This window comes from Gopherus flavomarginatus, chromosome 5, assembly GCF_025201925.1.
Source record: "Gopherus flavomarginatus isolate rGopFla2 chromosome 5, rGopFla2.mat.asm, whole genome shotgun sequence".
NCBI classification, from domain to species: Eukaryota; Metazoa; Chordata; order Testudines; family Testudinidae; genus Gopherus; species Gopherus flavomarginatus.
The window spans coordinates 113,058,569-113,085,397 of record NC_066621.1 but is presented as its reverse complement, the minus strand read 5'-3'; the positions used below and the strand labels follow the sequence as shown (position 1 = coordinate 113,085,397).

Below are 26,829 nucleotides of genomic sequence, written 5' to 3'. Positions count from 1 at the left end.
CAACATTTTGTCTTTTCACTGCAAGGCCCTGTCTATATTATAGATACAGCCATATCAGAGACCTGGTTTCAGCACAACGTGGTTTTCAACTGACTTAACTGCAGTGTAAACAGGATAATAAGCGGAAAACAAAAACAGGTTAAGGTACGTTTTACTACAGATTTCACACTTGGGAGAAATGACACTTGTTTCCTCAGGAAACAAGACAATACAGTTGTACAACGTAAACAAATCCTCATTGGCCTGTAAATCAGAATCTTTAATGAAAGTTAACAGATTTTTTAATAAGGTATTTGCAATGGTACTAAGCAGGCTGATGTTTCAGTATACCAAACCTTGTTTAACACTATTTAATATTGGGCAGTAACATTAACACCTTTGACTTTTTGGGCCCATATATTCCACTGAAATAAATACAAACACCCCCTCCCCAGTGAACAATTGATAGACAGAAAATAACTATTGAATAATCTGTCCTTGCCCCTCTCCTCCACCCCCGCAATAATTCTTCCATGACTCCAGAACTTTGAAGCATGCCCAAAGATCAGTAGATTCTGCCTGTTTCAGACCAGGGCTGGGGATTAAGTTCCAAAATCAAAGATCCTCACATAATTGCCACTTAATTCCTTCTCTTTTATACAAAGGGAATTCTAGCTCAAGCACCCTTGCTCACTCAGAACATCATTTATCCAATCTAATTGGGATGGGAGCCAGATTGGATAACCAAAAATTCAGATAACCTGGAGAATGCGAAAATGCAAGGTTGCAGCACCATCTAGCAGCCACAGGTGAGACCACCTGCTTCTGGACCTGTGTGCCCAGGTTGTTTGGTTAATACATAGAGCCGCATAATGAAGGATCAGATAAATGGGGTTCTACTGTATAGGGTGAAAGGTGGCCTCTGAATTCATCAGTCCATGGCCATTTAGAGTTTTATGGTCAATATCAAGATTTTAAATTCCATTAGTGCCGATTATAGAGCACCAGTGTATTAAGCTCACAGCAAAATACATTGCTTAATTAGCAGTCTGGTGAGATTAAGACAAAGCTAGATGTCATGAGTGTACTGAAGATACCTGAAACCCATGTCTCCTCAATAACTCTCTCAGATTCCCACACACACACACACACACACCAGGAGAAGAGATAAGCAATCTTGAGAGATTCTGCATAGGATGTCCACAGCAAGCAGCAGCAGTTCCCCCCAAAACCAGCCTCTGAGAATGCGCAGCAAAGGAGGTAGACGCACATTAACGAGCAGCCCTATCTACCCCGGTTTTGGTCTGCAGGCAACTCGACACCTCACATTCAACTGTATCAAAAGGCATACATTTTTTCTGATCATCTCTCTCGTAACTGTTATTTAAGTACTGCTAGCAGTGAGCAGTGGCCACCTACACTACACCAATAAAAAGGTGCATTCTAGTGACTGTTTTAAAAATCAAAGAAATAAGCACATCCGTCATTTACAACCATTTACGTTTATTTTACAACATATTTATTGGGACATTTTATGTTACTATTAACCAAATATCTGGATTGTTTACAAATATAATGGCTGCCATTTAATGCAAACAATTAAAAAGTGTCTCTACATATTAAAATTTTACATCATGATTTTTACTTATTAAACTTAAAGAACTTCTTTTAATGGGAAGGAGCTAGGCAAAAATATAACTGTTTTCCAGAAATCAATTTAGAATCTTCTTGAGAAGCCCAAATAGAAGTTTCAAAAAGGTCACTTCCTCCACCCCCATCGACACTCTTCTTTCACTGTAAATAGGAAGAAATCAAATCCTTTTACCGAAGTCGCAGCAAATGTCCTCAGCCAAGTCAGTTTTTATTAAGGCTTCTTTACATATTATTGAATCCCATCATGCCTTTCATGTTTCCAGCAGCACCCTGTTGAAACTGTCTCATCATTGACTGCAATCCTGCCATGCCACCTAGAGAAGAGATATCAGTGAGAACTGGGTAGGTGAGTAGCCTGGTAAATCAATTAGTAGTAACCCTTTTTGGTTAAGAAACCTCATACTCCACCACTAACGCACAGCACCATAGGTGTTCAACTGTGCTTTACAAACACAACCGGCATTGTCTAGCTTGGATGTGTTATTCAATCAAAGTAGTATGTGAGTGGGAGTAGATGGTCAGAGGAAATGGACAACTGAAGGCTAGATTTAAAGTGGGTTTTAAAGGAGAGAGATAGAGGAGGAACCTGTTTCATGCCTGGAAACAAGAACTAAATCTATCTAATTATTGGTACAAGCTTTTGTGACTGGGCTATTCATTGACAAGACAGTACTGGAGCTCTCAGGAGAAATTATGTAAGGTTGGGACTGGGAGCTGCTGCCCACTGTGGTTCAGCCCAGCAGTATCAGATAGAAGATGAGTTTTCTGGCAGTTGTGTGAACCATTTTACTTATCACCTCTCTCATCTAATTGCTCCTTCCCACACTGCCGAACCACCTCAAGAGGCGGCTGAAACAGCGAAAGATAGCTGTGAAGGACTCCATGAGCTCAAGTTGTGTTTCCAGGTTGTAATTAAAAGAATGTTAAAAATCTTAACATAAAAACATATCCATAACACTGAAATATGCTCTGTCAAATGCTCCCCCATAATTCCTTGCAAATTGCCTAGTTTATACTGTAAAAATGTAATAACTTACCCATGTGATGAAGAACTCTCGGATCCATCATCTTTGCCATCTGTTGGTTCAGTTTTGCCATTTGAGATGGATTTACATTCTTTGACATGTCACCTCCTTAAATACAGAAAGTGACAAGAAAAATGCAGTACTCGAGACTGATAATGTAAAAGCTGGCCCCTTCTAGTTGCTGGATTCAAACTAGCTTAAGTAATGCTGCCACTTGCTAAGTGGTTGATGATCTGTGTGTGTTTGGGCAGTGCATGTGAAAAAAAAAAATAATAATCAACAGTCTGTATATTTGTAGTGGAGAGAGTTTTCTCCTCCTCAACAGAAAATCTTTACTACAGTCTGAAACTGTTCATGAACTCCACACTTAAATTCACAATGCATGAGTGCTTTCTCTCTCTGGCCAAGTGCATGTTAACTGGCATGTAACTGGCAAAAGCAGCAGTACAGCTAGTAAATAATTTTATATAAAATGAAAGTGAACACATTTTAGATGTACATAAAAGCTATCCAAAGTATTTTCCAGGGATTAGCAGAAAATGGCAATTCCAGGTGCACTCCTCTAAGAAGTAATTTCCCCTTACATTGAATCTACATGCAGCAGTCACAGCTGGGTTGAATTTACCATGTAGAGCAAAAAAGTTGGCTTATAAACAGGACTTGAGAACTGTTGGGTAAATGATGTTTCTGACCAATAAAAAAATTATAGGAAAAAAGTCTTGATTTTTTTCCCTTATTATTTGGGAACCAAAGGGAATCCTCATTAAATCAGATGTCTTAATCGTGTCCACTTTCATTGAACAAATACTAATACTTTGCCTTTATGAACTAACTACAAATCAGAAACACTGATTTCAGCTCTAGGCTCATTATATAACTCAATTGTCCACAGAATAATGGAGGGCGCTACAGCACACTTTCATTCTGCAGCCACACTGATTCCCTTTCCTCTCTCAGACCTCAAACTACATTGTTAAACCCCCTCATCTTTGGCCCTATTCCCATGAGCGACCACCATCACAATGCCTTCCCTATAGCTGAGTGATTGCCAAGTAGATGGATGTTTTACTTACCTTTGAAAAGTCCCTTGATGCCTCCCATCTTTTTCACCATCTGTGCAAACTTTGTGTACTGTGTCAAGAGCTCCTGAACATCTCTGGTAGAAACACCGGAACCTCTTGCTACTCTTTGGATTCTTCCTGGTTGTTTACTGAAAACCTTTGCACCATCTGTACTATCTAGTTCTGCAATTAGAAACAATGCAAAATATCTATACCTTAACTTTGTGAACTTTATCTGGATGCAATACAGGTTTTAATGAGAACTCAGTAGTTGAAAATTGTTTGTTTTAATTTTTAAAAGTGTGGTTCTACCCTGAGAAGTGACTGTAAGTGACAGTGGACTTCCATATACATCTCAATGATTTCTATAAATTTTTCCTACTACCAGCCACTCAAGCTGGATTTCCTTTATTCTTGTGCATCACCATTAGCAACAGATGTTCTGCATAACAAATTATGCCCTTAACTACATGTGTGCAACCCCACTGAAGATTACTGGGTTTTTCACAGGTATAACTAAGGGCATAATCTGCCAGCAAAGCTTCTATGACTAAATGTTGATGTGCAAGATGAAAACAAACCAACCTGAGTGCCAGAGACCAGGGTGAGCTGGTGGGTGTGACAGCTGGAAAACAATCCTTTTACTGCAAACGGATAAGGTTTTATACGGATATTAGACAATAAATATGCAACCTCACACAGACATTTTTGCAGGCAATTCTACCCTGACAATGACTTTAAGGAAGTGATTATCTCTATAATGACTGACAATGAGTGTATGGACTGTGTCTACTTCAGCTCCAAAAGTATGCTTAGAAATCTCCTCTAGCTAATCAAATATTTCTTCCAAATAATTTACTTTGGATCAAGCAGTATCTGGATCCTCTACTCAGTCTTATTTTTGAAAGCCTATATGTTATGTGCACCTCAAACCTGTTGTGAGTTTTCCAATTGTTTCATTGGATTGTTTCAGTTATGTACGGATATTTATACTAACATGATAAGTTAGTACTCTCCTGTTTCTTTCCACCCTCCCCAACACTTGTTTCCCTGACTTGTTCCAATAAAATAATGAACATAGCAATGAATTATTTAAGTACACCTCTACCCCGATATAACACCATTCTCAGGAGCTCCCCCCTCCAAAAAATCTTACCATGTTATAGGTGAAACCGTGTTATATCGAACTTGCTTTGAGCTGCCGGAGTGCACAGCCCCACCCCCCTCTCTCCCCAGAGCATTGCTTTACTGAGTTATATCCAAATTCAAGTTATATCGGGTCACATTATATCGGGGTAGAGGTGTAACTGTTCTTAACTTTCTATTACTGGAACTTGTTTTACCTTGATCGTTCATACTGTCCATTATAGTCATCAATTTCTTTAGCCTTGCCATTGATTCCTGTTCGTTGCCTTTACTCATAAAATCTGTTCCAAAACCAGGGATCATACCCTATAAAATAACACAGTTAAAGGAGTTAATTGTGTCAGTTTTGCAAATTACAAGATACTACTGTTTAAGTGACCTGAGAAATAGATAGCTCTATATATTTTAAATATTTTATTCAGCAAATTTGAACATGTTCCTATTTCTGCTTTTGAAGTTATTAATGTTTACCAGAAGCCATTAAAATTATCTGGTAGCATTTCAGACAGCTATTCCATGGGAAGAATTCCTTAAAATTCACAAAAGTTCCCCAGCACTTTCTACAAAAATTGAAAACAAGTGAAGTTTGGACAGAAAATTTTCAGGATAACTAACCAAGATCTGACTGAAGGGTCCCATTTTCATGATGTTTTGGAATTGTTCATACATATCTCTCAGCGTAAACTGACCTGAAGTACAACAGAAATAGAAGGTTAGTGCAGATGATCACACAATTACATTTTTATGTAGACTGATCCTGCCCACCCATCTCTGATTACACTTTATGGAGAGAACAGACTGAGCCAAATCATGTTAGATGCAAAGATACTTCTTCTGCATATTCTTCTAGTATTGGGCTGTATCCCACTTTGCATAACATTTAAGAAGCTTAGTAAGTTGCAATTGTGTTGAGAAAGCATGCAAATAATGCTGTGTCAGAGGAGCAATCCATTTGCTTTCACATTTCAACTGTTCACAAGAAGTCTGGATTTTTTTTTTTTTTAACCTGTATGATTTAAATTTATATTTCTCTAAGTACTTTGTTTAACATGACAAGAAAAATAAGTTGGTTACTTTAAATAATTTTCTGCAAAGTGAAGATTACTTAAAAGGTTAGTTCTGTTACATAAATGTTTTGGGGGAGGACTAGCTTACCGTGTTTCAGCTTCTCTATGAGTGCCTCGTTATCATCCAACTTTAATTCATTTACTTTATCTATCAATCCTTCAATATCACCCATGCCTGGAAAACAGAAAGCCTCCTTCAAAATTTGTGAGGAAAAATTATGCTCCAAATTTTTTTTTGTGACAGTGACATTTTTTAGAACACTTGTGTAGTCTGTAGTTATAAATAGTACATACCAAGGAGTTTGCTGATGAAAGGCTGTGTTTTGAATGGTTCAAAGTCATCTATGTGCTCTCCAGTACCAATAAAAATAATAGGACTTTTTGTGGCAGCAACTCTGCAATGAAGTATAAGTAATACGATTGTGTCTATAAACAATGTCAATATGGCCCAATTTCTGCTCCCATATATTAAAATAAATGAATGTAATGACACTAGTCAGATTTTACTTGCCTGCACTATTCTAGTAGCTCCTCAAACTACTAGTGCAAAAGGATTCAGCATACAGGATTTGAAACAGCCACTTGCCAGTAGCAATTGGGAATCATTCCTCAATAAGCTCAGGGATTTAAGCCATCATTTTAGGCTTGTGATATTTAAAAAAAAAGTTTCTATTCCTTATGATTATAAAATATAGCCTTCAAAATATGAACAAACATTAAATAGATGTGTTCCTGATTTTTCAGACAGACTCAGTGCCTGTAACGCTGCTGATAGCTTTAACAAGCACCACTAATGGGAAATTCAGATGGTCAGTTTCACTGTTCACATTCAGAACCTTGTGGGCACCTAAAACTTAACCCTGTCCATTTCTTCCTGCTGCTGGGAAGCCAACAGAGGCAAGTACTGAAGTTATTCATGGAGGAGCAGCCAACAAAATGGAGCATAGTGGAGACCTCTCTTTCTTCCACATCTTAAAGCAGCTAGGCGGCTTCCAAATGGGGAGACAGATAAAGCTTCTCCCTTTCAGAAGGCAGAGAAAGGTGGGAGCTTCAAGGCTGTCAGACACCTACTAGCAAGAGAGATGAAAGGTAAAACTCTAAAGCAGGGACTGCGCTCTGCTAGAAATTCCTGCACTCTGAATTCCCAGCAGCCGTAGAGGTGGAGTGGTAAGAAAAAGAGGGCACCTGGTCATCTTATTAGCATGGCCCAGGACCTGCAAGGTGCAGCTCTCACCCTCAGTGTCTATTTTTGGCTAGTATGCTTAGTTTTCTGCCAACTTTATTTTTACTGACAGGTGTTTAAGAGCCTTAATTTTTCAGTTCAGTCAGACACTGACTTAAAGAGCTGGCATCAAAACCAACAGACCAGACTGTTTTGCCAATATTCTCCATTGTTTCTATAACCAACCTAATTTCTAACCATTATTTCCATAACAAGTGTGTTTGACATGTCTGCCTGTATAAAGGCAGACTTAGATATCATATTTCTGATGTGTTCTAGTAACTTTAGGACTGGCTTCAGTTTCAGGATGCTGTGCTGCATGGCTTTTGACAGAAGCATGCAATCAAAGAAAATGTAACTGAGGAATTTATAAGTGGGTTCCTTTGACCATTTTCTGGACTTTTATCAATCAGAGATATAACCTGCATTCCACTGATATGAGTCTCATCCAGCATCTCCTCAACATCTGAAGTTTCAATTTTATCTTTTTTTGGTATGTCATCTTAGACTCTTTATAGGAAGCAATCTTTTCACCTGAACCATGTCTCTAAAGCATTTATCTACTAATTTTTTTAGGGGTATTAAGACAAACACCTCTCTCACATGTACAGAGAGACTAGTGATACTATCCTGAGAAAACAAGTTGACGCTTACAGAAAGATGTGTAATATCAAAAATATAAAAAGCGCCTCAGTCCAATCCTGAAAGCTGCCAAGCACCCACAACTCCCCTTGAAGTCAGGATCAGGCCATAAGTGGTTTGCATCAAGCCCAGTGTTACTCACTGAGCTAAGAATCAGCACACCCAATTGCATGCAACAACAACAACAGGAGAACTTTGTTTAACAACTTTTCTGATAGTTTAAACATCACATTCAGCTACAAAAGTACTGAAACCCCATTACTGCACAATACTTACGCACTGAGAGCGCCACCGCCTTTTGCATGGCCATCAAGTTTTGTCACAATAACAGAGGCTACATCTACTTTATCTTTGAAAGCCTTTGCCTGAGCTTCACAAGCTTGACCAATGGAGGCATCCATAACGTAAACAATGTTATCTGGTTGCTGGAAAAATTAACACTAGTTATTTCTGTGTCTTAACTCTATCTATGTATTATGTCCTGTAGTAGACTCTTAAGTACAATGACATTTTTAAAGAACTAGTACAAATCTAGAAAGTATTTAAGAGTGAATCAAGACTGAACAATGAGCAGGAAAAACAGCAACTTGAAATATTTTTTCACTTCATTCCCCAAAGAAAATGCCAGAAAACTACAGATACTTACTTCCAAAGACGGCCTACTAGCTATAATGATGGATTTTTTCACAAGTTATAATTCTCTGCTTAATATGGATTATTAAAATATTTGTAAACATTATTGTTTATGCCGAGCAATGTTAAGACAATATTTGACCATGCTGTCTTCCTCCTACTCTCCTATTAAGTATTAGGCTTACTAATAAAAGAGGATAGCTCAGTGGTTTGAGTATTGGCCTGCTAAACCCAGGGTTGCGAGTTCAGTCCTTGGGGGATCTGAGGCAAAAATCTGTCTGGGGATTGGCCCTGCTTTGAGCAGGGGGTTGGACTAGATGATCGCCTGAGGTACCTTCCAATCCTGATATTCTATGATTCAATGCCAAAGAATATCTTCCATTTGATGCCAAGCTGAGGCTGTCAGTTTTGTTACTTTATAAAGATTGTTCCTTAAGCCAGGTGAGAGTGTAGTCACCAGATTCATTTGCTAAATCAGCATGATCGATGATTACCTGACCTATCTCACATAAACCAGACATGCGAAGAAGTGGCAGATGAAACCCTAGTACATTTGCTATAATTTCTCTAATGATGTAAATACATAGTCCTTTTTCTTTGAATCTGCTTATGCAAAGATCACAAAAGAAAAGAGCATATTGTTTGCAGTGATAACGTCAGCCTTGATATATGCAAGCTAACTTTAATTCAATGACTAATTATATAAATGAGCAGAAGAAGAGTTTAAAGTTAAGTAATTTTACTGAACTTTCACCAATTGAAGGCTAATAAGTTTCAGACTTCATTTATCCTTGCTGTTACTCTGGTCCAGAACTGTCCCCACATTTCAGAAACTCCCGAGAAGTAAATTAAAGCCCTGACATGTTCTATAATAGACAGCATCTATAGTGGTACGGATAGCGATATGTTGTATTCAAAACTACTACAAAAACAAAAGCAAATCAAGAACCATTTTTACACTTTCAGTAGTTACTCACTATAGCATTGGCAACTTGTAACATTTCTTCAAACAAAGAATCTTCCTGTTTGTGACGCCCACTTGTATCAACAATGATTATCTCAAAGTTTTCATTCTTAAATTTCTCAACACCTTCTGAGGCAATAATCACAGGATCCATTTCTGTGTAACTATTCAAAAGGTAAAGACATATCTAAGTGACGTGAAATAACTGTCTCCATGCACCTCCATCCCAAGGATCTATTTTTAGGAAGCAAACTTTTAATTAATTCATACGTATGCCATCAAATAACTTAAAATCCATCCCAAATTTTTAGCTATAGACATTCTTAGTTAGAGTGTACTGGTTGTTTATATGATACAGAATCTAAAGATTTTATATTAACTTCTTTCCTTTGGCATCTCTTGCACTGAAAAGCATAAATTTATACACTATGCCTTATCTCAGCTCTACTAATATAGAGCTGGAGCAGGTTTAAATCTATATTCTTCCACCAGTGTGCACACAGTAGAAAGACAGAAAAGCACTGAGAATGCATTCAAAGCACGATTCAGAAGAGTGACCCACTTTTTTTACTCTACAGAATTGCCATCTTATTGTGAGCCTCCTATCACTGTTTATATTTGGGGATAGAGAAGTGATTTCTAACATTTCTAAAGATCAAAAAGGATGTATTCATGTCTCCCTGAAGACCTGAATGTGTCAATAGCCTACTCTTTTATAACGGTTCTGTTCTTGTTAAAGTCTGTTTGACAACTCACTGATCCACTATATATCTTTTCCAAATATATAACATTAGAATGAGTTGAACTGTTCCCAAACCCAAGAAGTGCATACCTCCCATAAAATGGAATTCTTGCTTTTGTTGCATTCTGTTTTAGCTGGTCAAAAGCACCTGTAAAATAGAGATATTGTCAGTGGACGACCTGCAATGTAGAAGTGTGCAAAAATGGAACAAATCTATTTAAAAGTTACTCATAATACCTGCTCTGTATGTGTCTGCACATATCAAACATGTCTTCCAACCTTTCCTCTGGTAATAGTAGGCTAACTGTTAAAAGGAAATACAAAATGTGATTACAGTACCAAGCATTTTAGTCATTTGTGAGGTGACAAATCCTTTTCTTAAAAATAGAATGTTAGATTTATAAAAAAGCTAAGTAAGTCACTGAAGTCCCATACTGATATTTTCTAAACGAGACAGAATCAAGACACCTTTTCCTGGACCACATTGCCTGCAACCAGAGACCTTCGGTCATATATTAGCAATAATAAAAATGTAAGGCATTATCAGAGATTATTGACTTTAATCATCATTTAAAGCAAAACTTTTCTACCATGTGACTTATTAGCATCTAGATCATGGTAGATTGGCGTTGCCATATCATGTACTAGGCAGGTTTGGAATGGGACACGTAATTTTAATTTCCTGAGCTAGTGACAATCAAGCAAGATGTAGAAGTACATGTGGAGAATGGAAAGGTGAACAACCACTGAGATATTTGCCAACTTTTGATCTTGCAGACTGGTTGCTTGGTCCTGAACCTTTCAACTGATAACACAACAGCTTCTGAAGCGAGTTCCATTGCTTTAAATACTTGTCTTTGTGAAATGAAAGCCCTCATTATATACATTCATCACATTCTACCACATTAACATTTAGATGGGTCGGTAGTCAATTATTTTTCATGTAACCATTTCAGAAAAATATATATCTCCTCCACTCCATAAACACTTTAATAAGAGCTGGAACAATTTCCCCCTTACTGTAACACTGACACCAAACTGCAACAGTGCAAAGCAAATGTCAGAGAACATTAGGGTAACTGCATAGTGGAAGTGTTTTCTGTCAGAACATTAATTACCTAACCAGATCAGACCAATGGTCTATCTAGTCTACTACCCCATCTCCAACAGCTGCCAATATCCCAATGATTCAAGAAAAGGTACAACCACCACCTCTCAGTGAACAATTATTGAATAACCTGCATGATGAGGGTTGGGGGCAAGGAATTTCTTCCCAGACTCATCAGCTGGTGACTGGCTTCAACTTTCATTTGTCAAGGTTTCTCTTCTCTCTTTAATCCCATCAAACAAATGAATGTTCTCATTACCATTTCTTTTAATTATACATTGCGTAGAAAAAAAAGTTTCCTGCGGAGATTGTATCTTATATAAATAAGGTTGTACTGTATTCAGCAAGCTATATTAATAACCATAAAAGTATACACGCCAACAGTAACATCTAACAGAAAATTGTGTTTCAGACAGTTTAATTTTTACTATTTTCTTTATTAAGTGTCGTAAGAGGATTCAGTATAACTTACCTTTGAACATGTTGTGGTTTTACCACTTCCCTGCAGCCCAACAAACATTATAATGTTCTGTTTTCCTTTAGTTGGTGTCCAGGCTTTGACTCCAGGATCTACAAGCTATAAGACAAAGCATAATAAATGCTAGAAAGTTAAACCTCAGAAGTGTGGAATTGTTAAGAGCACATACTATGCTCCTACCTTCACTGAAGTCCCTGTGCCAGAGGGATGGCTTGACTTACAGACCCACCTGTGTGTTGGAACTTGGTCGTTAAAAGGCTAACTGATTGAATACTGCTATTAATTACACATTTCATAGGTCTAACTCAAGGTAGATTTGACTAGTCCCTAAAGACATACACACAAAATTTCCTTGAGTTCAGATATTAATTTGTTTGGTTTATTTTGCTTATTTGAAACAAAATATTTAAACAAACTTAATTCTGATTTTTAGGTATCTGGTGTCACTGACAGCCTGGCCAATGGGTGACAGAAGGACTGGCTAGAACAACATGAATGCCATATTGTGATCGGCACACTCTCTGACATGGCTGATAGAAATCAGAATTCACCTTGATCGATTGGTCTACTATGGATTTAAGAAAAGATAGACAAGACTAATTTGACTTTATAACCCTATAAACAAAAGGAACATCCTATTCAGGGATGACAGCAGAAACCTGTCAGTGCTTGAACAAGCCATCTGCCCATGGCAGGTAAGAAGCTTACGAAGAGCACCACAGTCAATTTATGCAGAATTTAAGCTTTTTAATAAAAAAAGTTACATTTCTAGCTCTTATGGCTGCAGTTCCTATCTTATAAGCAAGAGAAGAAAACGAACTGATACACTGCCATCTTCCCAAGCCTGCAGACGTTCACAGCTTTGCTAATGTGCTGCAAACATCAATTTTCACTGCTTCTACTCAAAGCCCTCTAGAGAGGTGTGAAACTGAAAGGAATCTGGCTAATTTCACTTTGATGCTTCTGGCTGGGAAAAGCTGAGTAACTATGCAAACAGGCATTGCATTGAAGTTATTAAAGGAGGGCAACAACTCACAAACGGAGACAAAAAGGGGTAAGATTACTAGAGATTCACAATCTCTTGGCTGCTGCATATTGGGTGAGGAAGGTACCCAGAGAAAGAACCCTCCTTACCCCTCCTGCAGCCTGGGGGAGAATTTGTATACTTCAGATTTGTCAGATGTCTTCTAGACGGAACCCAGGCCCAGCCCTATGCCCCTCAAGCAGCGTCACAGGACACCACACCAATAAGGAAGAAATCATAGCACCCTTTTTTTCCCCCAGAAGCAGGGGTGTGTTGGTTTCTGACGTAGGTGTTCCTCACAAACAATACCTCTATCCCTCTCTTCCCTATCACTTGGTCTTTGGCTAGCAACATTAGGCTATTAAGAGTCTTGTAAAAATGTCAAACCCTACATACAAGTGGATGGAGGAAAGAGTATGTGCAAATGGGAACAAAAAACACGCTGGGGAAGTAAGCAGGAAAGAATGATGGGACAAGTTTAAAAAGTTGAGAAAAATGGAGGAGAAAACATAGGGGAGAGAACAGGAAGAAATACTGAAGTCAGCTCAAGAATAAAATACAAAGTGATCTAGTGAGGGGAAAAGAAAGAAGTGGAGTGAAGCCAGGAAAGGAGAAAATGTCTAAGGCCAGATCAACACTATAAACATACACTGGTATAACTACATCGTTTCATGTGTGTGAAAAATCCACACACATAAGCGATCCAGTTATGCCAACCTGACCCCTGTATAGAAAGTGCTGTCAACAGGAGGGCTTCTCCAGTCGACATAATCCACCTCCGTGAGAAGCCCTCCTGTGGACATAGTAACATCTTCATTGAAGTGTTAAAGCACTGCAGCTGCAGAGTTTTAAGTGTAGACCTACCCTAAGAAAGCAAGGGAGATTTAGTTGATTACATTTTAAATTTTTTATTAAATAGACACATTGTAACATACTGTCAATTAAAGAATAAATACACAGCTGCTTTATTCCTTTAAATTGTAGTGTGGCTTGGGTGGGGGGCATTGCAGAACAGCACTTTTCCACTTGCTAACAGGCTTATTTCTCAACCTTGTAGAAGTTGGACAAATTTTTCAAGCTCCAGTTACAGACAGAAATAGCTTGTGTGAGCACTAGAATTTGAAAGGACTCCAGTTACCGAATCCCACATTCTTTCAAAATTCAACAGAAAGTTTTATATAGAAACAATTTTTCTAATCTCTCTAGCTAAAGACCTTTTTTTTCCATTGTTCAATCACAATTCAAAAAAAATAAATGATGTAGATTGTTATTAAAGATAACAAAAGTGTTAAACATCTTTGGATTTAATGTCCTGGCACAGGTAAATGCAATGTATCCAAACAGAAACAATGTTTACCAATATCAACAGCAGCTCATATGTTGTAACTCTGAGATGTTTGTACAGTATGTTCACACACAAACTGTTATTTGGACTGGATGGTTATTTACACAAAAAGAGATTAAAAATCCAAAATAAAAATATGCAAATTTCATGCAGTTTTACCTTGACAAGTTCTTTAAAGACAGCGTGCTGAATCATTTTCCTTTTGTTAAGACCAGATGCCATCTCTTCAAGATCTATAGCAGATCTAAGTTTTTAAAAGTTGTTAAAATAAAATCAAAAAACAAGACAGGAAATGTTAGTATAGTTTAAGCAAACCTTGAGAAGAGGATTAGAAGTATGTCCTCGTTTATATGAGCAGAGAAAAATGCCCTATATTCTCTAAGTGTCTTGAACTGTCCATATCTTCTTAAACATTAAGGGACACACAGTAGAAACATTATCCTCATGTTTAGGGTAGATTACCAGCTTTCCAGTATACTTGAATATTTTAAAGAGCATAAAATCAAGTAAAGTACACTAAAAGTTAGACATATTTTAACAGTACTGTAACATGTAAACAGACCCCTGTTTATATCAAACAGAATGAAACAGGCAAACCTTAAGAGGCATCAGTATGGTTACTATTAAAAGGTATGATGTATGACCAACTAGTTAAAACTCTGAAGGAATTTCACTACACTAAAATATCTAGTTTGATCTCATTACTTCTCATGGAAGCTTCATGAAATATTATATTTGATATGAAAACAGATTTTTTTTTAATATATATATATATATACACATATATATACACATATATATACATATACACATATACACACACACACTTTTCTAAACAAGAAAAAAGCATCATAAACTAGTTAACTTGAGGAAAGATGTCTTAGGTAAAACTGGATTGACACTGACATTTAAATACTCAGACTAAATTTCTCTAGTGAAAGAAGTGGAATAATGGGGGAAATAATTAAATGAAAATCACATGTGCGTGTTCCTTTAAGGTATCATATGCAAGTTACTCTACACCTCACTCATCTGCAACCTCCATACAAACATAATAAAACTAGTCAATTTAATTTATTTTAAATTATTTGACTTACTTGACATTTTCTCTCAGCTGCTTCACTAATTTAATGTTAACATCAGCTTCCAGTAGCGCTGTACATACTTCTTTTAACATAGCATTTAAAACCTTTGGGAGGATTAAAAAAAGGGCATTTAAAATGTACAATTGTGTGGAAATCAAGTTGGTTCATATCTGAATCATGAAAACAATGGCACTTTTGTTTTAGTGTTCAGCAAACACAAAATGATTAATACTTAAAGTAATCCATGAATCTGATGTAAACCGTAGACAGAATGATAGCCCTTGAAGTGGAAGTTGATGATTTTACATGCGTCTTACTGGCACACACTGATTTATAAATTAAAAATATTTGATTCAACTGTGTAAACATAGGAATAAAACAAGAAGTACTGGAGTAGAACCCCAGATTTATGAACATCAGAATTACGAACTGACTGGTCAACCTCACACCTCACTTAGTATTGGAAGTATGCAATCAGGCAACGCCAGCAGAGACAAAAAAAATACCCACCACACAAATACGGTACAGTGCTGTGTTAAACAAATTATTAAAAAATAAAGGGAAAGTTTGAATAATATTTTTTTTCAAGTAAGGAAACTGTGTGCTGGTTTCATTTAAATTAAGACGATTAAAAGCAGCATTTTTCTTCTCAATAAAGCTTTGAAACTTTACTATGAAGTTAATGTTCAGTTGTAAACTTTTCAAAGAACAACCATAATGTTTTGTTCAGAGTTTTGAACAACCACCATTCCTGAGGTGTTCGTAATAGAGGTTCTACTGTAGTTCTATGAAAAAAAAAAATGTTCGGCTACGGAAAGCTCAGTTGATCAGTTTATATATCACAAAACTTTTACTCTACTATATTAAAAGAATGTGTTCCTTCCCCCTCACCAGTGAAATTACCATAATTTCATAAGAGATAATTCAGCCACATGTAAGGTCAACTCAAGTCAATTGAAAGAATTGTACTGTAAAAAGTCATTATAAATGTGCACAAAATAGTTATGACAAATTGCAGAGGAAATGAGATTGACAAGAACAGTTTGTATCCAGTCACAGACAAAAGTGAACAAGAACAAACATCGGAACACAGTAACATCCATAAATAAAAGTATTCCCTAGAAGCAAAATAAGCAGATTTCATTGAGAAAGTACATCATGATTCACACACTAAGCCCAGTGTTTTCAAACCAGGGTGGCTAGAGTTCAGAATTGAAGGTTAAATTTTAAGAGTTGGGTGCATTTAAGAATTTTATCACTAATACATACTCTACACAGCTTTCTCAGGGGCCTGATTTTCTGAAACACTGAACTCTTGTAGTTCTCACTGGAGAAAACAGGAGATACGAATGCTCACCCCTCTGAAAAACACGGGTTACTTATTTAACTGCTTAACTTAGGCACGCAGGTTTGAGAATTTTGTCTGAGGTATTATACATCTTCAGACATAGATACAAGCTTGGGGTAAGATGAAAAGTTTATTGTCTCAATCAAATCTGATAGCTTGTTATTAAAAATACATGATAAAATTTAGGATAATTGGCAAACTGCCCATAGATTAAGGCCAGAAGGGATCATTGTGATTATCTAACTGGATTTCCTGCAAAACACCAGCCATAGAATTATCTGGATTAATTCCTGCTTCAAGTCTAATAGCTGTGGTTGAATCAGACCCTATTTTAGAAAAACATCCAATCTTTTGATTTACAGTGATGTAAATCCATCATGCCTTTGGTAAACTGCTCCAATGGTTAGTTAGGCCTTATTTCCAGTCTGAATTTATCTAGCTTCAAATTCCAGCCACTAGATCTTGTTACAACTAGACAGAAACCTGCTAGATTGAAGAGCCTTCTCTCACCAAAATTCTATTCCCCATGCAGATATTTATGGGTGGTGATCAAGTCACTCCTTAACCTTCTCTTTGTTAAGCCAGACAGACTCAAGCAGCTCAGTCACTAAGGCATGTTTTGAATCATTCTCATGGCTCTTCTCTGAACCCTCTCCAATTTATCAACATCCTCAAGTGCAGACACCAGAACCGGATATTCAATATTCACAGTAGCAGTTGTACCAATGCCAAGTACAGAGGTAATGAAACCTCTACTCCAACCTGATCCTCTCCTCTTTATACATGTGAGGATCACATTAGCTCTGTTGGTTGCAGCTTTGCACAGAGGTCACATGTTCAGCTGTTTATCCACCGTAACACAAAGTCTTTTTCAGAGTCACTGTTTCTAGTCCCTGGAATATTGTGTCCAGTTCTGGAGTTTTCCCCATCCTGTTTCTATGGCCTAGATTCTTTGTTCCTTAACGTATGACCTTACATTTGGCCATACTGAAACACGTATTGTTGCTTGTGCCCAGCATACCAAGATATAGATTTCTCTGTATGAGAGACCTGTCCTCTTCATTATTTACCACTCCTCCAATTTTTGGGTCATCTACAAACTTTGTCACTGATTTTTTTTTTCCCCAGATCATTGATAAAAACGTTAAATAGCATAGCACTAAGAAATGATCAGTGGGGAACACCACTACAAACACACCTGCTCAATAGCCACTCCCTGTTTACAATTACATTTTGAGTCCTGTTAGCCAGGTTTTAATCCACGTAATGTGTGCCATATTGATTATGTACCATTCTAGTTTCTTAATCAAAACATGGTGCAGTACCAAATCAAATACCTACAGAAATTAATCATATTACATCAAATGCTATTATTATCAAAAGATATTTAGTTTGACAAGATCTATTTTCCATAAAACCATGTTGCGTGGATTGGCATTAGTTACCCTACTTTAATTCTTTATCAATTGAGTTCTGTATCAGCCATTAAAAAAAAACAAAAACAAAAACACCCACAGGATTGCTGTCAAGCTGAAAAGCCTATAATTACCACGGTCATCCCATTTACCCTTTTTAAGTATTGACACAACATTGGCTTGTTTCCAGTCCTTTGGAACTTCCCCAGTGTTCCAAGACTCATTGGGGGAGGGGGAAAAAAATTAATGGCCCAGAGAACTCTTTGAACAGTTTAATTCTCCTACAAATTATCCAAACCTGCTGATTAAAAAAAAATCATCTCTTCATTAGCTACTGTTTAACATCATCTTTAGTTACTGATTGAATGACAAGTATTTCATAACATATGAATACATCATCTTGCTTCTTTTCAAATTCAGAACAGAATTATTTATTGAACATTTCTGCCTCTTCTGCATTATTGACAATTCTACCATTTTCATCTAGTAATGAACCAATATCATCGTTAGAACTCCTTATTGTCCTTAATTCTGCTGGCCATAAATAGCTGTCTGTGTCCTTTTTGCTTCCCATGTCAGTTTTCTGCTATTCCCAGCTTCTAATTCATATTCATTGCTATCAACCTCCGCATATTTCCATTTGTTTTATATAACTTTCACTTTCCCTCTAAGCCAGGATTGTTTTTTTTTTAAAAAGTGTCGCCTTCTCTCTCAATTATGGGCTTATGGTTTTTTTGGGCATCTACAAAATGCTCAAACTTAAAAGTGAAATGAAACAGGTACCACGCAGTCAGGTACCACGCAGTCAGAAATAAGATCCAGAGTTTCTGCCAATGTAAAGTTTACACAGCTCCTGGCTAAATTATGGCTGCCTATAGCCAATGTTACTAGTTTCATAAGCTCTGTAACTCAAGTCACTTTAAAGAAATAACTTTTTTTGCTAAAATAACCTGCACTTATACTTAAAAACTATTGGATTTTTATTGAGTGGAAAGAAGTTTAAACTCTTTCAATATGTAATGGATGCATGCTTAATCAATTATTCCAAAAATGTACATTGGAAAAGGCTAATGCAGTCACAGTGATAGGATGCATCAGGTGAGGTATTTTCAGCAGAGACAGGAAAATGTTAGTACCATTATACCGAGTGGCGTATTATTGCCTAGGCCACCAAAGCCTAGGCTGGCAAATTTGGGGGTTGGCACTTGCGCTCTCTGAAGTTGCCTCCCCCAGCACTTCAGCCCTTGGAGGTTTTTTATTTTTTTTTTTTGGGGGGGAAGGGGCGGCAGCGCTTCAGCATTTATCGGAGTTTTTGGGGGGTTTTTTGTTTTTGTTTTTTCCTTCGGGACTTTCGGTGAAATCATTAATCTGCCACTGATTATACCAGGCACTGGTGAGACCACAGCTGTAATACTGTGTGCAATTCTGTCTCCCATGTTTAAGAAAGATGACTTCAAACTGGAACAGGTGCAGAGAAGGGCTACTAGGATGATCAGAGGAATGGAAAATCTACCATATGAAAGGAGACTCAAAGAGCATGACTTGTTTAGCCTCAGCAAAAGGTGGCTGAGGGTAGATATGATTGCTCTCTATAAATACATCGTAGGAATAAATACCAGGGAGGGAAATGAGTTATTTAAGTTAAGTGCCAATGCGGACACAAAACAAATGGATATAAACTGACCATCAACAAGTTTAGGCTTGAAATTAGGCAAAGGTTTCTAACCATCAGAGCAGTGAAGTTCTAGAACAGCCTCCCAGGGAAGAAGGTGAGTGGGCGGGGGGAGAACCAAACTGGCTTCAAGACTGAACTTGTTAAGTTTATGGAGAGGATGATATAATGGGACTGCCTATGATGGCATGTGGCCCATCAGTGACAGCCAGTAGCAAAAATCCCCCAACAGCTGGAGACAGGACACTAGATGGGTAAGACTGAGTTACTACAGAGAATTCTTTCCCAAGCATTTGTCTCCTCGGTCTTGCCCACAGCTCAGAATCTAATTGATCACCATACTTGGTATCAGGAAGGAATTTTCCGCCAGGCCTGATTGGCAGAGACCCAAGGGGTTTTATGGCTTCCTCTGCAGAATGGGTCACAAGCAGGTTTAAAACTAGTGATGGAGAATCCTCTGTAACTTGATGTATTTAAATCATGATTTGAGGACTTCAGTAACTCAGTGAGAGGTTAGGGGTCTACTGCAAGAGTGGGTGGGCAATATGCAGGTCAGACTAGATGATCACCATGGTCCCTTCTGATCTTAAGGTCTATGAGACCTGTTCACTATGTTTTGTTAAACATACACTGTAACTACTAAGTAACCCAAAATCATACAGAGGATACCCAAATGAGCTTAAGAACACAGAATTAATAATGTATACACTATTAAGTATATACAGTATTAATTACATCCAGTGAAGCGGATGCAAAAGATTTATACTCCCTTATTGATGTGCCTCAGTGCCATCTACCAGCTGGCACACACAAACTTATGTGTTTGTTTTATTCCTCTCATTTACTCCTTTGATTTCAGCTGCTTATCTTCTTCCCCAGCCCATTTCCTCTTAGGAAAAGACAGTATGATCCCCTGCCCAAGCCTTGTACACTCAGTTAAAATTAAATAATTGGGGTATCTTCAAGCTGACACATTAGTTTGGCCATCTGACTTTGGGGTGACTAAATTCCAGTAGTTTTTAAGCAACATCAGCCTAGTCCATCCTGGTAATATTTTGCCTTCTTTGTGATGAGAGCTATAATGTACACAAATATTACATGCCTCTTCATTGATGATTGTAGCATTACTCAGCGAGCGCAATGCTGAGGTTATTTTTCTTCCAAGGTCCGCTAACACCATCTTGGCGGCTTCAGAGAAATCTCACACAACAATCTGTAAAGCATTAAGAAAAGGTAAACATGCTACATTAATTTTAGGAAATATTCTGTTACCTAAAAATCAAAGACATACAAAAAAAGTGAGGTACATTACCATGATATCATCTTGATGTTTACATAGAGTAAAAGGAAAGAGTCTGTCTCATAATCAGCTTTGTTCTAAGACTAATTTATAGAGTTTTGCTGCTGTATACCAATCTGAATTTCTCATTTCCTGAGGACACTTCTTGAAAAACAGGTTATTTTGGAGTTTGTTACTGTTGCTCATTTCTCATCTCAAGTCCTAGAATTCTCTTTAGAGCATTTCCAAGCAACTAGCTGTGATGTCACAACCAGATCTGAGTTATGGCAAGGAAGAAGAGGATATGAACAAACTCAAACTTTGAACTGAAAAATTGTTCCAGAGAAATATACCAAGTAAGAGACCCATGTTCAAATCTAGATCTCCCTCAGTGAGCCAAATGACACTAGGAAAACACCAGTATTAGATGGTAAATCTTGCCTTACTTACAATATATATCGGACAACCTGTCAAGAAGAAATCTCTAGGTAAGAAAAATATTGTGACAGAAGTCGTGTGAAAGTTGAATGATGTTACATAAAGATAAGAAAGCACAGTTATGACCAGTAAACCCTTACCTTTCAATACACCTTCGGATTCTGATTCTGCCAGGTAGAGGTAAAACTCAAATTTGACTAGACTTGATTGATTTTCCTTGTCCAACTTCTGTGAAATCCGCAGCTTCAATAGAAAAGATCTACTTTTTAAAGTTACATTTTAATAGCTTACTGTTATGAGCAATCAAAGCCCCAATCCCGCAGACATTTACACAAGTGCTTTATTTTATGTCAAGTTTGATAGGGACTACTCATGACCACAGAGCACCTAAGTAAATATTTATAGAATTTAAAATAAGCTTTCAGAATCCTGCATATCTGCAAGCGCAGATGTTACATATTGGTTCCTGACAAAGAGTTATTTTTGCCACAGAAATTTGAAACAAAAACTAAAGAAATCAAGTGGCTCAGCTTGTAACACCATTACAGTGAGCCTACAGATAAGTAATTGGGGATGGGGAGGCCAAAGGACTCTACATTTCAGCTTCAGCATTTTTAGTTCCAACTGCCATTCTCCCACAAGTTACCAGCCATTAACATAGGGAGCATGTTTCAACAGAAGGGCTGGGAACTGCTGAAGTCTAATGATGCTACAGGAATCTGAGGCTCAAAGAAACCATGAATATTTCACAGAAATTTGGATACAACTAACAAACATGAGACAGGGAAAGATGACTTTAATAAGCTTGCTTTATCCCTTCTTCATCATCATAAAGGAGACACCTATTCTTCAAAGGGAAGTATCTTATGTGGTAGAGAATCCAAATATTTATTTTTGTGAAATTCTTTGAATACAAGTCTTGGTATTAGTGAAAAAGAAAAATACTACTCAACTCATTCTTTTATACCGGAAAACTTCATGGGGATTTTTTTTTTTTTAAATGTTTGTAAAAGTTTATACAGTTTAAACTTAGGCACATGAACACTAAAATCAAGGGACTCAAGTAATACTGTAAGCAAACATTTATTTGCCTACATGTTGGATTATTAAGAATGGAAAAAAATGTTAAATACAGATCTCTTTTCACCATGTTTCCTTTTTGCATTTCTCACTGCTTGCACTACAAAAATCAGTGAAGTGAGGTTTACTTTTGTTAAGTCCCTTTAATGTCACAAACATTGCAGGAGAGTGTTTATTTAAACAGCGTTTTCTGTTGTAGCCGTGTTGATCCAAGTATATTAAAGAATAAGTATACACTTAAAACGCCGCACTGACGCAGCTGCACTGCTGTAGCATTTTAATGAAGATACTCTATGCTGATGGGAAACAGCTCTCCCATCAGCATAGTTAATTCACTTTGAGAGGTGACAGCTATGACTATGTCTACACTACAGTGGCACAGCTTATACTGCTGCAGCTGCACCATTGTAAGGTCTCCCGTGTAGCCGTTCTATGCCGAAAGAAGAGAGCTCTCCCATCAGCATAATTAAATCACCCCCAAGAAAATGGCAGTAGCTATGTTGGTGGGAGAGCATCTCTAGCAGACATAGCAATCCACATCGGTGCTTCTATTGGTGAAATTATGTCAGTTGGGGAGGTGGGGGGTTCCACACCTCTGACTGACAAAAGTTTTACTGACAAGAGTGCTACTGTAGACATGTCAATGGGAGAAGCTCTCTCACCGACATTGCACTGTCTACACAGAGGGCTAGGTCAGTATAACTACATTGCTCAAGGGTATGGATTTTTCTTTTTACACCTCTGAGCAATGTAATTATACCGATATAGGTCTGTAGCATAGACGGATCTGAGAGACAAGATGGGTGAGGTAATATCCTCCGACGGGTCAACTTCTGTTGGTGAAAGAGACAAGCTATGCAGAGCTCCTCTTCAGGTCTAAGAAAGCTAGTGTCACAGCTAAACACAAGGTGGAACAGACTGTTCGGCATACATAGTTAACACATTATCAGGGAACATTTACGGTGAAGTGGCTTCTTAACACCTTGGCAGTCACAGGCAAAGAAGGGGGAGAATGAACTCCTGGAGAAAAATAATAAGATAAAATCACCCATGGGCAAACACTTTTCACAAAACCATCACTCCATACCTGACCTCTCAGTCCTTCAAAGGAAATCTGCATGCAACACCTTTAAAAAATGAGCCTGGGAGCTTAAATTCATAACTTTGCTAGTTATGAATTCACAGTCTTAATAAAGACACTGAATTTATGGCTTATTACAATCTGTACCCACTACCCCACCTTTATTTTCCTATGACTACATGGGTGTTAACAGGCCACTTAACCTCAAACAGTCTCTTAGAATATGCATGAACGACTGCCAAAAAATTCACACTCCTGAGCAGCGTGGTTAAGCCAACCTACGACCTTGTATAGACAGGACTAGGTCAAGGGATTGACCTAGGTAATCCACTTCCCCGAGAGGCGCTAGCTATGCTGATGGGAGAATCTCTTCTGTTGGGGTAGGTAATGTCTACACTGAAGCGCTAGAGCAGCTTTAACTGTAGACAAACCCCAACTACTTTTCTCAGACCTGAAGAGCTCTGGGTAGCTTGAAGGCTTCTCTCTTTCACCAACAGAAGTTGTTCCAGTAAAAGATATTACCTCACCCACTTTGTTTCTCGGGGGGAGCGGGGGGGGTTGGCTGTAATTTTAAAAATAATTAGAACATTTTTGTTTTACATTCTGTTAAAAAAAAAAAAAAAAAAGAAAAACCAAAACCCAAAACACACACACAAAACACCACACCTCACAACATTTAATTTGTAGTTCTCGCTGAAAACATACCACATTAAATGTAAATTGTTATAATTGCCAACAGTAGAACTCTCTTCCGTAGCACCCTTAAAGTTTAAATGACCAGATGATCTTCCAGTCACATTGCAAGGCATAACAAATGCAGGCTCTTTCAAAACAAAGTAGTTTCAAATCCGGTGGCATAAACTATCAGATGAGAACCGCCCTGCACGCTTGAAAGCCCCAAATAATTTCTACTCTTGGGTCAGCGAGCATAGTCAGATCAGGAAATAAGGTTGTTATGGTTGATTGTTGTACTGAGATTAAGAAAGCACTCCTAAAAACACTGATATGTAAACATCCAAATGTCCTATTTACTAGTGCCCAATGCCTGATTAAATTTATCCCAAGCATTAAAATATTGTTTTCCAGCTTATGGAATACAAATGATCTACTTTGAGACAGGATATGTTTATCTATTTCAGGTGATATTTATGGAGTCTTCTCTGCTGCTTTTTTTCTGTAGAATTACAGAATGTAATTCGAAGTTGTATGGTTAATGAGAAATATTTGTTATTGTTGAAAGAAAATGTATCAATATTTTAAAATGCAGAAAAGCAAACATAAAACCCTACACGACTACTTATGAACAAATCGGTAGCCAACTAGAAATTATTTCATATAATACAACAAAGCCACATTTAGTCTGGAATACCAGCAACTCAAAAAAGAAACTTTATACTCAAGCTTCATACCTGCCGTTACAACAAGTGAGGGTCCAGATTGCTAGAAGCAGAGACCAGACACCACCCGCCCCAATCTGTCTAGATCTTTACAGCAGAGGCCGGACAGTTTAAGAAGGAGAGTGCGGCTCTAGAGCCGTGGGGCTGGCCGGAATCAGGGGCAGGCTGGTGCCTGGAAGGGTGTGTGTCTTGTTTCGACTCTGCCCAGGCTGCCAGCGCCCCTCCCCCGGTGCCCGGCGGCGACACCCCGCCTCAGTCTCGGAGACAGCGAACCGCTTGAGACTCCCCCGGGCTGGAGAGTGCGGGCCCGGCCAGTGACTGCGGGCCAGACGGGAACTCACCGGCAGGGCCCTGCCGCCGGGCGCGCGGTGAGAGGTGCCTCAGAGGGACGCTGCGCTCGGGGCGGTGGAGGAAAGCAGAGGAGAACGGGCCCGTCCCTGGGACCCCCCGCCCGGCCGCCCACGAGACTCACCAGGCGGCACACGCGCAGAGCGGTCCCGCGGGAGGCGGTGGGCCCAGAGGGGCCGCGGTGCAGGCCGGGCCCCCGGGGGTCACGCTCTGCTCTCTCACCCCGTCTGCCCCTTGCCGCTGCGACTCACAACACAGCGAGCACCAGCGCCGCTACTCAGCCTTGGAAACGTCACCTTTCCACTCGGTCCCTGACCTCCCGGGATCACTTCCGTTTCCGGGTCAGGCTAGCTGTGCCTGTCCGCTTTAAGGTGGAGCTGGGAGGTTCCGCTGTAGGGGGTCTCGCGCCTAGCCAAGGCGTTAACGGGTCGAAACATTTTATTTTTTTTATTAACTTTAAAATATCTATAGAGAAAAACCAACAAAACAAACGATGTTTAAACGTCTCATAATAGATTAACCCTTTGCTACCTCACCCTAGCTATACCTGAAACATTTAATGCTACATATGACTAGTTACAATGCAAATCCGTTATTTCTACAGAATTTTAGGCAGAAACAAGTTTTGTTTTTACAAATCCAGCGAGTTCAAAAAAAAATAAAGAGCAGAAGCAAAAATCAGAGGAGGGGGATAAAGATGGGGAGGTAAGGAAGTGGGTGGAGAGGAGGGGTCGGTTGGGGGCGGGAGGGGGAGAATGTATTTAATAGGATCATTCAGATACTTCCAGAAAAGTATCCCGTATTCTTAGGATTTTTCTTTGTGTATTTCTGTGATGATATACAATTCTTTGGAGGGTGGCCAAGCTTATAATGTATATGCTCCAGTCTTCAATTGTTGGGCTCTATTTGAATTTCCATTTTTGTAGTCCTAATCTGTTAACAATTATTATTGCTCAGCTGAGCAAAAGTTTTCCAAATTTCTTCAGTTTCAATTAACATCAGTTAGGTTTAAACTTACATGTTTATCTTGTAACACGATTTGTTAGGGGGAAGTTTACTCTGTTATGAAGTTCTGCCCAAAACATACAGGTATAGGGGCATTTCCAGAGCATATGGGTTAAATTAGCACAACCTGAATCATACATTTGTCTGATTTAGCAGCATGTGTTTTGAACAGAGAGCGGTCCAGTGCACTCTCAATATAATTTTCTGCTGGATTAATCTTAAACAAAAGTCCAGGAACAGTTTAGAGCACTGGTTAAAATGTGTTTCCATTGGTTAGCAGAAAATAATTGGCCTAGTTCTTCCTCCTAATTATTTTTTTAGGGAATCTGTGTTTAATTCAAAATTGCTGGCCAAGGCTGCATATAGTGTTGCCATAGGTTTTGGATATCAGTAATATTTGGAGAAATTAAAGCAGTTCAGGTGGGTCAGGGTAGCACAGGCATTGAGGCTAAATAGGTGGGAGATGACATGTCTATATTGGATATATTTCCACTCCTTCATAGTCTCTAGATTGAACCTTTTGTTTAATATTGGAAAAAGGAGGAAGATATTATTTTCCCTTTCCTATCCAGCCTGGCCAAATGATGGGGTT

The 26,829-nt window shown here is 38.4% G+C and overlaps 1 protein-coding gene across 3 annotated transcripts; it reads right to left on the bottom strand.

Moving 5' to 3' along the window:
* Positions 1–1,462: 1,462 nt before the first annotated feature.
* SRP54 (signal recognition particle 54) lies at positions 1,463–25,534 on the bottom strand. 3 transcript variants are annotated; one of them, XM_050953908.1, is made up of 17 exons: positions 25,357–25,534; positions 21,467–21,569; positions 20,712–20,822; positions 15,187–15,278; positions 14,249–14,333; positions 11,715–11,819; positions 10,372–10,438; positions 10,225–10,282; positions 9,406–9,556; positions 8,072–8,220; positions 6,226–6,326; positions 6,020–6,106; positions 5,480–5,553; positions 5,062–5,170; positions 3,731–3,901; positions 2,670–2,765; positions 1,463–1,946 (listed from the first exon to the last, which is right to left on the bottom strand). In XM_050953908.1, exons 3-17 carry the CDS (start codon positions 20,787–20,789, stop codon positions 1,855–1,857), a joined length of 1,515 nt encoding a protein of 504 aa, XP_050809865.1. In that variant the 5' UTR covers positions 20,790–20,822; positions 21,467–21,569; positions 25,357–25,534; the 3' UTR covers positions 1,463–1,854. The 3 variants fall into 3 exon arrangements, with proteins under 3 accessions (XP_050809865.1, XP_050809867.1, XP_050809866.1); XM_050953910.1 differs by lacking the exon at positions 25,357–25,534 and adding an exon at positions 25,226–25,320; XM_050953909.1 differs by lacking the exon at positions 25,357–25,534 and adding an exon at positions 24,897–25,184.
* Between the last annotated feature and the right edge of the window lie 1,295 nt (positions 25,535–26,829).